Source organism: Elgaria multicarinata, chromosome 9, assembly GCF_023053635.1.
Source record: "Elgaria multicarinata webbii isolate HBS135686 ecotype San Diego chromosome 9, rElgMul1.1.pri, whole genome shotgun sequence".
Classification (NCBI taxonomy): domain Eukaryota; kingdom Metazoa; phylum Chordata; class Lepidosauria; order Squamata; family Anguidae; genus Elgaria; species Elgaria multicarinata.
The window spans coordinates 92629907-92643403 of record NC_086179.1 but is presented as its reverse complement, the minus strand read 5'-3'; the positions used below and the strand labels follow the sequence as shown (position 1 = coordinate 92643403).

At 42.1% G+C, this 13497-nt stretch overlaps 1 protein-coding gene across 1 annotated transcript in view; it reads left to right on the top strand.

The window, feature by feature from the left end:
• Positions 1-13497, top strand: part of SHISAL1 (shisa like 1) — a 132900-nt gene that overhangs the window by 60876 nt on the left and 58527 nt on the right. The window contains exon 3 of the mRNA XM_063133337.1: positions 441-654. Coding sequence (XP_062989407.1) covers positions 441-654 — 214 coding nt within the window. The remainder of the gene's footprint in view (positions 1-440; positions 655-13497) is intronic.

Genomic DNA, 13497 nt, shown 5'->3' with positions numbered 1-13497 from the left:
TGAAAGTTTGTCGCACATAGGAGAGCCAGGATCTCATCTTGGTAATCCCAGAGTGCAGAACACAGGAAGCTAGATTCTGGCTGGGCATCAGGAAAAATTTCCTGACTGTTAGAGCAGTATGACAATGGAACCATTTACCTAGGGAGGTTGTGGGCTCTCCCACACTAGAGGCCTTCAAGAGGCAGCTGGACAACCATCTGTCAGGGATGCTTTAGGGTGGATTCCTGCATTGAGCAGGGGGTTAGACTCGATGACCTTGTAGGCCCCTTCCAACTCTACTATTCTATGATTCTATGATTCTACTTTACAGGGCTGATGTAAAGAAAACTGGGATAATAGATATGAAGTGCCTACACTCTTCCGTTGTGCCGTATAAAAGTGAATTCTCTTATTTTTCTGTTGCAACTGAGTAACAATAAGATTTGCTCTTTGCCTTACAGCTCTGTCTGCCCATTTTCGAGTCTGTGAGCCATATACAGACTACAAAGGCCGCTCCCATGTTGGATTCCACTGCCCACGTCTTTCCGACAATAAATCGTACATCTTTTGCTGTCACCATAACAACACGGTGTTTAAATACTGCTGTAATGAGACTGAGTTTCAGACTGTTATGCAGATGAACCTAACAGGGAATGGAGATGGATACATGCATAAGTAAGTAAATAAGCTGGAATACATTTTTCCCCCCTCCAAAATTCATTCTGGATGCAATCAAGATTGTCCTGTGACATAGAAGCAAATAGCAGAAATGTGTTGAAATGTGGAACTAAAAATAAAACAAACAAACAAAGTTGGAATAAATGGCACAAAAGAAGAGGGAATTGCCGTTTTCCGCACAGCACAAATGTTATGCGTGGCTAATTGCTACTTTAAATTTCTGCATGCTTTGCATATTAATTACTTGTAATCACTTGCGCTTAAACAGCAAGGTGCATTTGATTGTGTATCCCTGGAGTGTGTTGTCTCCTAGAAATGCTTTTTTTTATTTCAACCTTAAACCCTGTGGCTTGCTTTAGTGCCTCCCTCCCTCCCTCTCCACGTACCCCTTTTTATTTTTGGCATTACCTTTTAAAAGAGTGAGTTTGAACACCTTTCAAGAAAGCAAATTTCAAGGCAGGTTTTATATTAGGAGCAGGGCTCACTGAGGCTTTGCGCCATAACTTGCTTTGCGCCATAACTCTGCCCCAAGCCGTAGCTTGCTTTTTTAATGTTCTGAATTTGCCAACATGCAACTACAGGAGAAAGCAAAGGGAGAAGTTCTGTCTGTTGATGTCATAATGGCCCTCAACTCTCCCTTACTATTTTTTTCTAAGGAGTGGGGCCATTTGGGCCACTGGTTCCCCAAGTATACTCTTTCCCCCACCCTTACTGACTGTACCTCTCCTACCCAGATTGGCGAAATGGCTCAGGAGGAGCACTTGAACAGACTCACTCACAGATATCTTGAACATTATTGTAGATCATGAGAATATCCAAATTGATATAAATGGAGTGCCAATTGTGTAGGCTTATCCATTCTCATATGCTTCCCAAGGACATAGCCAATTAATATAAGCTCCAGTGCTCTTGAGAATCTCACAGTTGAATTCCTGGAGCTCACCTGTGGCTACTTGGGGTCTTCCTACCGTCTTCTGACACGGAATAACGGGCTGAAGTTACAGGAAGCCAGATTCCAGCTGGACATCAGGAAAAACTTCCTGACTGTTAGAGCTATATGACAATGGAACCAGTCAACTAGGGAGGTTGTGGGCTCCACACTAGAGGCCTTCAAGAGGCAGCTGGACAACCATCTGTCAGGTATGCTTTTAGGAGGATTCCTGCATTGAGCAGGGGGTTGGACTCAATGGCCTTATAGGCCCCTTCCAACTCTACTATTCTGTGATTCTATGATTCTCCAAGCCTCATTTGCTATGCATGATATATATTTGTCCTTTCTTACCCAGCTCACTGGGACTTACTTTGAGCTAGAATTGCCTTGGACAATTAGCATCTTTTTTGAATGGTAATGCTTTGGAACAGGCTGTTTCTCTTTGGGCTGCTTCATGCATATCTGTTCATCACGTTCTTCTGGGTGGTTCATTTGCACATGCACTCTCATCTCACCTGCTGTCATTCTGCAGCTGCTCAAGTATAGAGAAACCTATACTTGTAAGCACCTGTGTGAACCAGCCCAGAATATATGCTCAGTGAACTTCCCTATTTATGGAGTGGCTGCAGCCTGTCCTGAAACCATGAAGAGAAATCTTTTTTTCCCAGCAGCCAAAGATGTATTCCCACCCCTCACTGATGTGTCTGCCATTTTAGCAATGGTTCTGCCCAGCTGTGAAAGAAATACATATAGTTCCCCCTACTTACTTCTGTATTCTATAGAACAAGAAGAAAAGCAACCTTACAAAGCGAATAATTGCATTTCTAAAGTTCCCAACAGATGCTAGTCCTTATTTCAACTAAGAAACACAGAGCTGCTGCTGAAAATGGCAGCTCCATGTTAAGTTCCCCTTCCCAAATTTTGCAATGTCTTCAGAATGTCTTACCCCGTGTCCTATCATCAATACATCAGTGGATGATGGGAACAGGAATGTGCACAGTGCAATTAAGTCTGGACATGGGGTAACTTGTGCTAGACCTTCACGTGGGTATTTACTTTGGATGGCATTTAGTCCTGGCCTGAGCGTATAACAGGCTATTTGTTTTTTTTAAGCCCACTGGCACCTGACCATATTTTTGTCCCACATTTATTAGAGCTCAAGTTTTCTGCTCCAGCTGTCTCTTTGGTGTCTTAGTGGCCCACTGAATTGGAACCTTTGCTGATGCTAGAGCACTCAGACCTGTGAATTTATGAGCTCTAAACTTTTAAATCCCTGTGCTGTCAAGTCAATATTAAAGTGTGAAGAACAGCAAATAAGGAAGAAATGTACCTAATCTCACTTGCTTCTATACAGTATTTAATTTAATTTTCTTGGATATTAATCCAAGGATACTGCTTCCTGCATAGGATGATTCATCCACGGTATTTCTGAATTGCAAAGCAATTTTAGCTCTGAGCAATTTCTATGACTAGGATTCATGCAGAGGACAAAAGCAAAATAGTGTAATACCTTAGTAAAGCCTATGAACCAGAAGTTCCCAGTTCAAATCTAAGCTCAGCCTTTACTAACTATCTGGGGATGATGGGAGTCAGTGTCCATCAACATCTGGGGAGCCAAAGTTGGGGAAGACTGCAGCTACTCCATTTCTTAGTCCTTCCTCCAGATATGAAGTATATGGAGCTTTGGAAGGGTGAGTGGGCAATTTCCTTTGTCAAGAAGATTGCATGTTAATAACCCAGGGCAACGTTCCCTTAATTAATGTTTGGGAGATCATCTCTGGAATTTCTAGGAAGTCCATCAGAGCTTTGAGCAGACCTGTGTGTGAGCAGATACTGGAGAAGGTCTTTCTGTGTGAAGTAACAATAGAAGCTGTTTTGAGATGGAACAGAGAGTTGTGGAGGCTGGAAGGACCCTTGGGGTGCATGGGGGGCCCTCTCTGGAGTTCTGGTGCAAAGGAACAGATCTGCCACCTTACAAAAGTCCAACACTGTTTGCCTCTGCTTTTGCTGTACTTGGAATATTTGCAAATAAACATGTATTACAAAAATGCTATAAACATTTCCAAAGGGAACCAGAATCCTTGGAACTTCTTGCTGTCCCTGGGACGTCTCACTGCTCAGGGAAGTGGGGAACATGTAACAATGTACATGTCCTTAACATTCTGTTATACTTTATTGATCAAGAGTGGGCTTGATTCTTCATGGCTGGGGTAACATAGGAGCAGATCCAACCTCACCCAAATAGTGCTCTTGAGTGCATCCCATTGCCTTCTCCTCCATAATTGATTGGATACCACTCAGGCCTATGGGCTAACATAGAGCATCTCACTGAGAGTGAGGGAAGAGAAACACAGAGGCGTATTGAAAAGGGGATGGAAAGAGAGCTCAGGGCTTGAGGGTAGGGCGAAGAAAGAAAGCAGCAGAGGAAGCATTGCAAGGTAAGGAGAGAGCGAGAGAGCAATGGGAATATTTCCAGGATGGGATATTAGAACTGGAGTGAAAAGTGGTGGGATGAAGGAAGGGAGTGAAAACAGATGAGACCAAGGGACTTGAGCCTTTCTCTGTAGCCGTTGAATTTCAGGGCCTTTCACTAGGAGGAGGATAATATTTGCTTATGTCTATTGTGATGGGTTAAAAATTATTATTATTAACATTATTATTATTATTATTATTATTATTATTATTATTATTATTACATTTGTATCACACCCTATTATCACTGGGATATCAGGGCAATGTACAGATAAAATCAGAACAATATCAATATAAATAATTTAGACAGCTAAAAACGTATCAAATCATTAACAAATTGAAACCAGACATGGTTTAAATTGCACCGAAATGAAGCCAGTGTCGGTGCCAGTCGGGGCTTCAAGGGGAGGGCATTCCACAGTCGGGGTGCCACCACAGAGAGAGCCCTCTCCCTTGTCCCACCGTAGCATATGTTTCGTGTTGGTGGGATGCGGAGAAGGGCTCCTCCAACGGATCTTAAGTCTCAGGCAGGCATATATAAGGAGAGGCACTCCCTCAAGTATCGAGGCCCGAAAGGAAATGAGGCAGGTGGCTACCAGGAGGAGGGCCTTCTCTGCTGTGGCACCCCAGCTGTGGAATGAACTCCCTAAGGAGGTTCGCTTGGCACCTACATTATATGCTTTTAGACGCCAAGTGAAGACCTTTTTATTCTCCCTGAATTTTAACAGTCTATAAATAAATTTTAACCCTGTGTTTTAAATTTGTAATTTTGCATTGCTGCTGTTTTTATCTGGTTGAGCTTTTATAGTGTATTTTATATTATGGTTTTATACTGTTGCTTTATACTTTGAATGTTTTTAATTTTTGTGAACCGCCCAGAGAGCTCCAGCTATTGGGCGGTATAGAAATGTAATAAATAAATAAATAATAAGCCGTTTAGGGCTTTGAATGTCATTGCCAACATTATGTTCTGGGATTCCTCAGTGAGATTATTAATGATGGATGGCTTCCTGGAAAGACAGCTTGCAACACTAGTCCCACTACTCTTGTTTTCTTGTGACATGCAGCACCAGGGAAATTTTGTATGCGCACTCAGTTCACATGAAACCATGGAGAAGCCCCAGTGAGAATGGGACAGGTTCTCAAATGTGGTGTCCTCAAAGGCCTTATGGGGACAATGCAAGCAGACAATTTGATGTGCAAAGGGTTTCCTGTACATAGGATGCCTGAAAACCAACGTGTTGCTGTCTTGTTGTAAGGGTTACTAAGAGAACGTGAAATGTGTTAAGTATTATATGAGGATGGAGCTGAAACAAGGTGGGGGTGTTTCATGATATGTGCAAGGGCAGGTTTTGGTGATAATTGGTAGGTGGGGTTGCTAAATGGGATGGAAACGTTCTTCCATTCACAGCAAGGGCAAGAAAAATGCCCTCACTCAATTGGCTGTGACATACAGAGAGCTCTGGCTATGGGGGTGGTATATAAGTGTAGTAAATAAATAAATATGTTATCAAGTTGCCAAATCAGATTTGCTACATTGTGCCCATGCCATCATCCAGCTGGCTATATGATCCTTGGTCATTTAGATTATATAGCCAGAATGAAGAGGAGCCCACTTTTTATTTTATTTTTTAAAAATGCACCCCAAAAGGTACTGGGATTGTGGGAAGGGAACTGTAGCAAAATGGTTTGGAAAAGCATGGTTTGGGGAGAGTCTTCTGGAGAACGCTTTGCACACACCTCTCTCTTTTTTTCACCAAAAATGTTTTCCCCTGAACCTTCAGCTCAGTTGTAATAAGAATACTTGCAATTTATTATTATTGACATCATGAGCTTTATCAATTTCCTGTCTTATTTTCCATCTGTAATTACATCTTTCTAAACTGGATTGAATGAGAAGGTGGAAAAGAGGTCACTTCGCTGTTAGAACAAACTGATTGTGCTTCATTAAGCATAATTTATACTTCAGGTGTTCCAGCTAAACATCCACAGTAATTGGTATGTACCAGGCAACTAGGTGTATCTTTCCCTTCACACAGGAGAAGGCTTACAGCTGGAGTGGGCTGAGTTCAGTCTTGTAAGATCTACCTTAAAAAAAAAGAATCCCAGAGTCCCTGTGGTCCTTCAGTTCATGTTAAATTGGCCATGCTGGCTAGGGGTGGTCAGAGTTGTAGTCCCAAACATCTGGAGGGCACCTGGTTGGGGAAGGCTGCTCTAGAATATGTGCAACCCTCTGTAAGGAGAATGGATAGTGGGGGAAAGTGTCGGGGGAATGGATCTTGTTAAATAAGCTGCTTTTTAGGGTTGCTTGTCCACCATTCTTCTTAAGGAACCCCTGATGAGTTTCCAAAAAGCTCCAAGGGTCCATAGAACACAGCTGGTAAACCACTGCTGTAAAGCACTATTTGTTGTTTATTCGTTCAGTCGCTTCCGACTCTTCGTGACTTCATGGACCAGCCCACACCAGAGCTTTCTGTCGGCTGTTGCCACCCCCAGCTTCCCCAAGGTCAAGTCTGTCACCTCCAGAATATCATCCATCCATCTTGCCCTTGGTCGGCCCCTCTTCCTTTTGCCTTCCACTTTCCCTAGCATCAGCCTCTTCTCCAGGGTATCCTGTCTTCTCATTATGTGGCCAAAGTACTTCAGTTTTGCCTTTAATACCATTCCCTCAAGTGAGCAGTCTGGCTTTATTTCCTGGAGTATGGACTGGTTTGATCTTAGGAACATTATTTTGTAGGATGCATTGTCTACTGAAGTGAAAAGGTACGTCTCAAGGCTCTAATTCATCACACAGCTGTTGATGCCTAGGTCCCACTGAATAGTGGTTGGTTGTTGGTGGCTGTAATATAATCTAGTTTGGTGCATGCATGAATATACATCGCATCACTTTGCCTTTCCTTATATTTGCTGCATATATGACAACTGGCACTGAAATGACTCCAGTGAAAAGCATTGCATTTGCAGCAATGCAAAGTGATTATGATTGTGTTATCTGTGGTGGCTCATTCACACATTCAAATCATAGTTAATGTGCCGGTCATTAAGCAATCAGCACAAAAGTGTGAGCCAGCTTACCTCCTTTCCAGAAAGCTCCCTCAAATTCTCCAGTGTATTTTTTGAAAGTAAGGGCTCTTCCCCCAATTTTAGTTCCTGTTGTGCTAGAACACCACAGGAATCTACTCTCTTGTCATTAGCTAAATGGATTCCTTGAGAAACATGATGCAAAAGCAAAATTACATTTGGGGAATTTGCAGCTTCCCTCTGAAATAATTCTGTAACCAACAGTGAAGCCTCTAAACCCCTATTGTCATAGAAGTCAGTCTTAATAAAATAAACTTGGGCAGTGCTACCAGATGTGACCAGGAACTTGATAATCTCATTGTGCATCCTAAGTTTCCCTCATACATACTAATAGTTTCAGAAAACAAACAAAAAATGCCCCTGAGCTGATGCTCTCATTGTACCTCAGAGTGCTCCAAATATCTGCAAGTTTTGGTTTTCTGACTGAAACAAGCAATTCTGATCCCAAATAGAATTAAAATCTGTGAATATTTTACTCACCCCACCAGCCATGATGTTTCTCAGAGTTGTGTTTCCCCTAATTGCTTCTGTTTCATTGCCGTTTTCGCTCCTGAATGGCAGATGCTTCCTCATTTAAAAATTAGTCAGCTAGACAGACCCCCATGTAGTGAATGAGATGATGTCACAATATTGTCTTTGACATGATGATGTCACTAGATGGCAAATTGCAGCCCATTGAGTCTGGCTTTAAGATTGAGGGCAATTTAAATATGAAAATCTTTTTCACAAATTCTGAAAATAGGAAATCATAGAATAGTAGAGTTGGAAGGGGCCTAAAAGGCCATCGAGTCCAACCCCCTGCTCAATGCAGGAATCTGCCTTAAAGCATACTTGACAGATGGTTGTCCAGCTGCCTCTTGAATGCCTCTAGTGTGGGAGAGCCCACAACCTCCCTAGGTAACTGGTTCTATTGTCATACTGCTCTAACAGTCAGGAAGTTTTTCCTGATGTCCAGCCAGAATCTGGCTTCCTTTAACTTGAGCCCGTTATTCTGTGTCCTGCACTCTGGGATGATAAAGATGAGATCCTGGCCCTCCTCTGTGTGACAACCTTTTAAGTATTTGAAGAGTACTATCATGTCTCCCCTCAATCTTCTCTTCTCCAGGCTAAACATGCCCAGTTCTTTCAGTCTCTCTTCATAGGGCTTTGTTTCCATACCCCTGATCATCCTGGTTGCCCTCCTCTGAACATGCTCCAGCTTGTCTGCGTCCTTCTTGAATTGTCGAGCCCAGAACTGGACACAATACTCTAGATGAGTATTGGCAGTTCAGCAGGCTCCACCGGAGCAGTTTATTACTGATACAGTTGCTGGTGTTAAAGTCTCCTGCTGTGTAGTGTCTAGGATCCTAAAAACAAAAAAGGTGGATACTGCAGGATCTGTCCCAATCAGAAAGAGACAGATGTGCATGTCTAGCTCTCCCAGTGACATCAAGTGATTTACAGACACTTAACTATTACAGCCAAATTCACTTAGCTGTCCTGCAACATCATGACTCGCGTCCAGCCTGCTTGCCTTTTCCCCTAGATTTCGCTCACCTCTTAAATATGAAAAGTATTTCCCTGGCTTGTAGGGTTCATGCAATTATAAATGAATTAATACCTCTAAATGCTTAGCATCTAATGTGGTAATGACCATCAATGCATGTTAGCCTCAAGCTGAATTCATTCCACTTTCTGCTTTTTGTGTTTTAATTTTATTTGGTTTCTTTTGCTTTAAATTTCTTTTATGAATTAAGGCTATAAAATTTGATGAATTATTCATCTGAATTCCTTATGGGCTTTGCACTTGGGCATATTGTGAAGTGTTTTTTTTTTTCCCTTCTCTTGTTCATCTCTGCATTTTTAAAGATTCAGCTGCCTGGATCTGTTTGACTCCCTCATCAGAAATAGACATGGCTTTATGCTTTCGTGTTTTAATAAATGGCATCTTGGGGTACCAAGTTAACGAACAGGAGAAAGATAAAGTGCACCTTCCCATTGTGCCACTGTGCGTAAGAAATCTTGATGCATGTAGCAAGAATAGCAATCTTACAGACATCGAATTTCCCTTAACACCCTCTTTTTCTGCAGCTATACCTGTGACTATGCAGAAATCAAAATGCTACCTCCCAGTAAGGCAGATTCTGAAAGCAGAATAAACATTGCAAATCGTGTTGAAGATAGATTATCATTTGTTCTGTTAACTTTGTGCATATTGGCAAAACCAGTAACAGGTTCATTGGGTTGGATCCAGATTGTTAGTTGAACTTTGAAAGGAAAGGAACCTCTCGTGCAAGCATTACTGACTCTTGGTGGGACCCCAGCTTTCGCTGACGTTTTCTTGGCAGGCCTTATAGCGGGGTGGTTTGCCGTTGCCTTCCCCGGCCATTATCGCCTTTTCCCCAGCTAACTGGGTATTCATTTTACCGACCTCGGGAGGTTGGAAGGCTGAGTCGACCTGAGTCAGCTGCCTGAAACCAGCTTCCGCTGGGATCAAACTCAGGCCGTGGGGAGAGTTTCAGCTGCAGAAACTGCTGCTTTACCGCTCTGCGCCACACAAGGCTCATTAGTTGAACTGAGGTCCCATTGAAATCAATAGGGCAAGTTATTCATGACTTCCTGAAATATATGTTCAGTTAACTTAGTCTGGATACATCGCATTGGTACTAATTCAAATTGCACACATCCATGATAACATGGGAACCACTTTCCTGTGGTATGATACCAATCAGCTGTGGAATGCATATAAACACTAATTGCATACTTGTGTTCCACCCAGCAGTTCCCTTATGGTGAGGAAAGCTGTTGATTGGGTGAGAGAGACCTTTCCAGTTTATCCTATCCACATGTTTGACATTCACAAACATACCAAAGCTGTGTAGGATTGCACCCCAGGGGAATGATCCCACGCCTCTTCTAGGTCCATGTGAAGGGCCTCAAACATTCAGCTGCAAAAGTGGGAAACGGGAAATATCTATTGGGATGGTGGGGGGAGTTTGGTTTGCATTTTTAGGTGAACCTGTCTAATTTGCAGTTCCTAAACTAATATAGAAACTGATATGTAGTTAGCATTCAAGAGGCAGCTGGACAACCATCTGTCAGGGATGCTTTAGGGTGGATTCCTGCATTGAGCAGGGGGTGGGACTCAATGGCCTTATAGGCCCCTTCCAACTCTATGAGTCTATGATCCTTCAGTATTCATACTTCTCTGAATTTTGCAATGCAATTCTCCATTTTTAAAAAACAAAACAAAAACAAAATGTGCCTATTAGGGAAAAGTGCACGCAAGAACCTATACATTAGTGAAAGTAATGTACAAAAATGTATTGTATTATGCAAAATGGCATAATATACACAAAAAGGCATGTATTGGGGGCGGGAAGAGAATGATAGTGCATGCAGTTTTTCATGCAGACTTTTAAAAATGCAGACTGATGTAGAACCAGGGTGAAACAAAGTTAACAGTGGGGAAAAAATAAGCTGAAAGAAATCAAAACTGTCCATCTCTATTCATGGTGTATGGGCAGGTAGTAGGTGGATGAGGGAAGAGAAATGGGAACAGTGATCTCTTTTTTCTTTTTTCTTTTTTATTAATAATTTTTTATTTTTAAGAATACAACAATATAATACTGATTAAAACACATAAATCAACATATAACATAACATAAGCGCTCCCATCCACCCTTCGGGATCTATTCCTGCTTCCAAAATCTCATGGAACAGTGATCTCTTAAGGGATCATCTACACCAGACAGGATATTCCACTATGAAAGCGGTATGAAAGTGGTATATAAAAGGCAGGAGCTTTATAGCGGTATTGAAGTGCATTGCAGGATTTATGCTACTGCTTTAAAGTGGTACTGAAGTGCACTGACAACTGTTGGGGCCATGATACATCTACACCAAGCAGGATATAACACCATGAAAGTGGTATGAAAGCAGTATATGATATGTGTCAATGGGCCCCAACAGTTGTCAGTGCACTTCAGCACCACTATAAAGCAGCAGTGTGGCTCCTACCTCTTATATACCGCTTTCATAGTGGAATATCCTGCTTGGTGTAGATGAGCTCTAAGTATATTTTGAGCGGGTGGAGTTGAGTAGGGTGACCCTATGAAAAGGAGCACAGGGCTCCTGTATCTTTAACAGTTGTATTGAAAAGGGAATTTCAGCAGGTATTTGTATATATGGGGAACCTGGTGAAATTCCCTCTTCCTCACACCAGTTAAAACTGCAGGTGCCCTGCCCTCTTTTAAATCTGGTCACTCTAGTATAGCTCCTGCTGCTTTAACTGTGGTGGTGAAGAGGGAATTTCACCAGGTTCTCCATATATACAAATGACACCTGCTGAAATTCCCTTTTCTATGCAACTGTTAAAGATACAGAAGCCCTGTCCTCCTTTTCATATGGTCACCCTAGAGTTGAGAAGTTCTCAGAACCCTTTCATCATAGCAGCTCCATTGTGATTTCCTCTTGTCTCTGCCCCCCTTTTTTTGCACACATTGCTTTCATTTTAAAATCTTATCTCCTTAATCCATTGGATTATATATGTGCCTGAAAGGGGGGGATGGCCATTGTATACCGCAAATGGATACAGAAGGCAGAGGCTATTTTATTGCTGAGGAAATTCATGAAATGTTTCAAACAGCACAGCTCTTCCTCAGGAAAAAATTAATTGTGCAAGCAGTCTTTCAGTCTGATCTTTATTCGCTTCCAAATTCCACCAGTGCTGATAACATGGTTCAGTAATAAAGCAGGTACAAGAATAGCACTCTCCTATCTTTTTGTTATTTATGTAGAAGCATCGTCCTTTAAACAAGTGGAGAATTTGCTTGGCAATGAAACATTGTCTATCCCTGTTGGTTTCTGCATTGATTAGAGACCTGGCCCGCAATCGAACTCTTCCTTTGAAATCGGTGGGACTTTAAAGTGCTTATTTATTCTTGAACTGTCTTCAAGTTCTTTTTAAATAATACATACCAGCACAAAAGCTGGAATTTCCAGCAATGAGCAGGATGCTCTGCAATCCACTTTACTTATTTATTTGCTTGCTTACTCGGGGTGCAATCCTATTGCAATGAACGTAAGCCCCAAAACTCAGAAGCTTACTGTCATCCTATGCAGGATAGGAAGAACAGTGGAGGCGATCTTTACCTCCTCGTCCTCCCACCCTGCATTTTCACTAAAAAGGCTTTTTCCCAGTGGAAGGGGAGGAGTCTGGAGAGGTCTCAGGATAGCTTGTATCCTGGCATCTCCAGTTTCTACCACTCCCTGCCCACCAAAATGCCCCCTTTCCTCATCCTCCAAGGTGATGTTCCTTGCAGATGGCGCAAGTCACAGCTCCAGGTCTCAGTTCTGAGGTCAGAGTGCCCTGACTTCCTGTCTGGGGTCTCATCTACACCAAGCAGGATATTCCACTATGAAAACAGTATGAAAGTGATATATAAAAGGCAGGAGCCACACCACTGCTTTGTAGCGGTATTGAAGTGCACTGACAACCGTTGGGACCCATGACACATACCATATACCGCTTTCATAGTGCTATATCCTGCTTGGTGTAGATGCATCATGGGCCCCAACAGTTGTCAGTGCACTTCAGTACCACTCTAAAGCAGTAGTGTAGATGCTGCAGTGCACTGCAATACCGCTATAAAGCAGTAGCGTGGCTCCTGCCTTTTATGTACCACTTTCATAGTGGAATATATAGTGTAGATGAGCCCTGGGTCTTTGAACTATTCTGTGACTCCACAAACACTATGATGATGATGATGATGATGATGATGATGATGATGATGATGATGATGATGATAGAATTAAAGCCTTTAAAATCAGATTATACCAGTAAAATTGTGGCTGGTTATTGTTTAAATAAAAAAGTTTTCAGTATGCACTGAAAATGAAACAATGTTTGTGCCTGTCTAACATCAACTTACAGGGAGTTCCATCAATAGGGAGCCAGTACACTAAAGGCTATTCTCTGAGTGGACTCCAAGTAGACTGAAGCTCAGGTGCAATAGTTTGCAGTAAGGCTGCCATGATGAAAGTTAATTGGTGTCCCTAACTATGAAACATTCAATAAAATCAGTTTCTTCAGAACTAACTACAGGCCTTAGAGAGCCGGAAATTCAAAGCAAAAATATCATTTGTGTCAAAAGGGTGTGTGACTGTTTTCCATTCATTCATTGCAGTCTTGTTCTTCGTCCTTTTGCAAAGTGAGGCTGAAATGCTGGAGAGGAGGAGGATTATGTACGCCGCCTTGGGTTCCTTGGGAGAAAAAAGGCAGGATATAAATGCTGTAATAAATAAGTTGAATGCTTTCCTATAGCAAATAAAGGAGGTGATGTTGGATTTTCCTAGGAGTTCCCTGCTAATGCAAT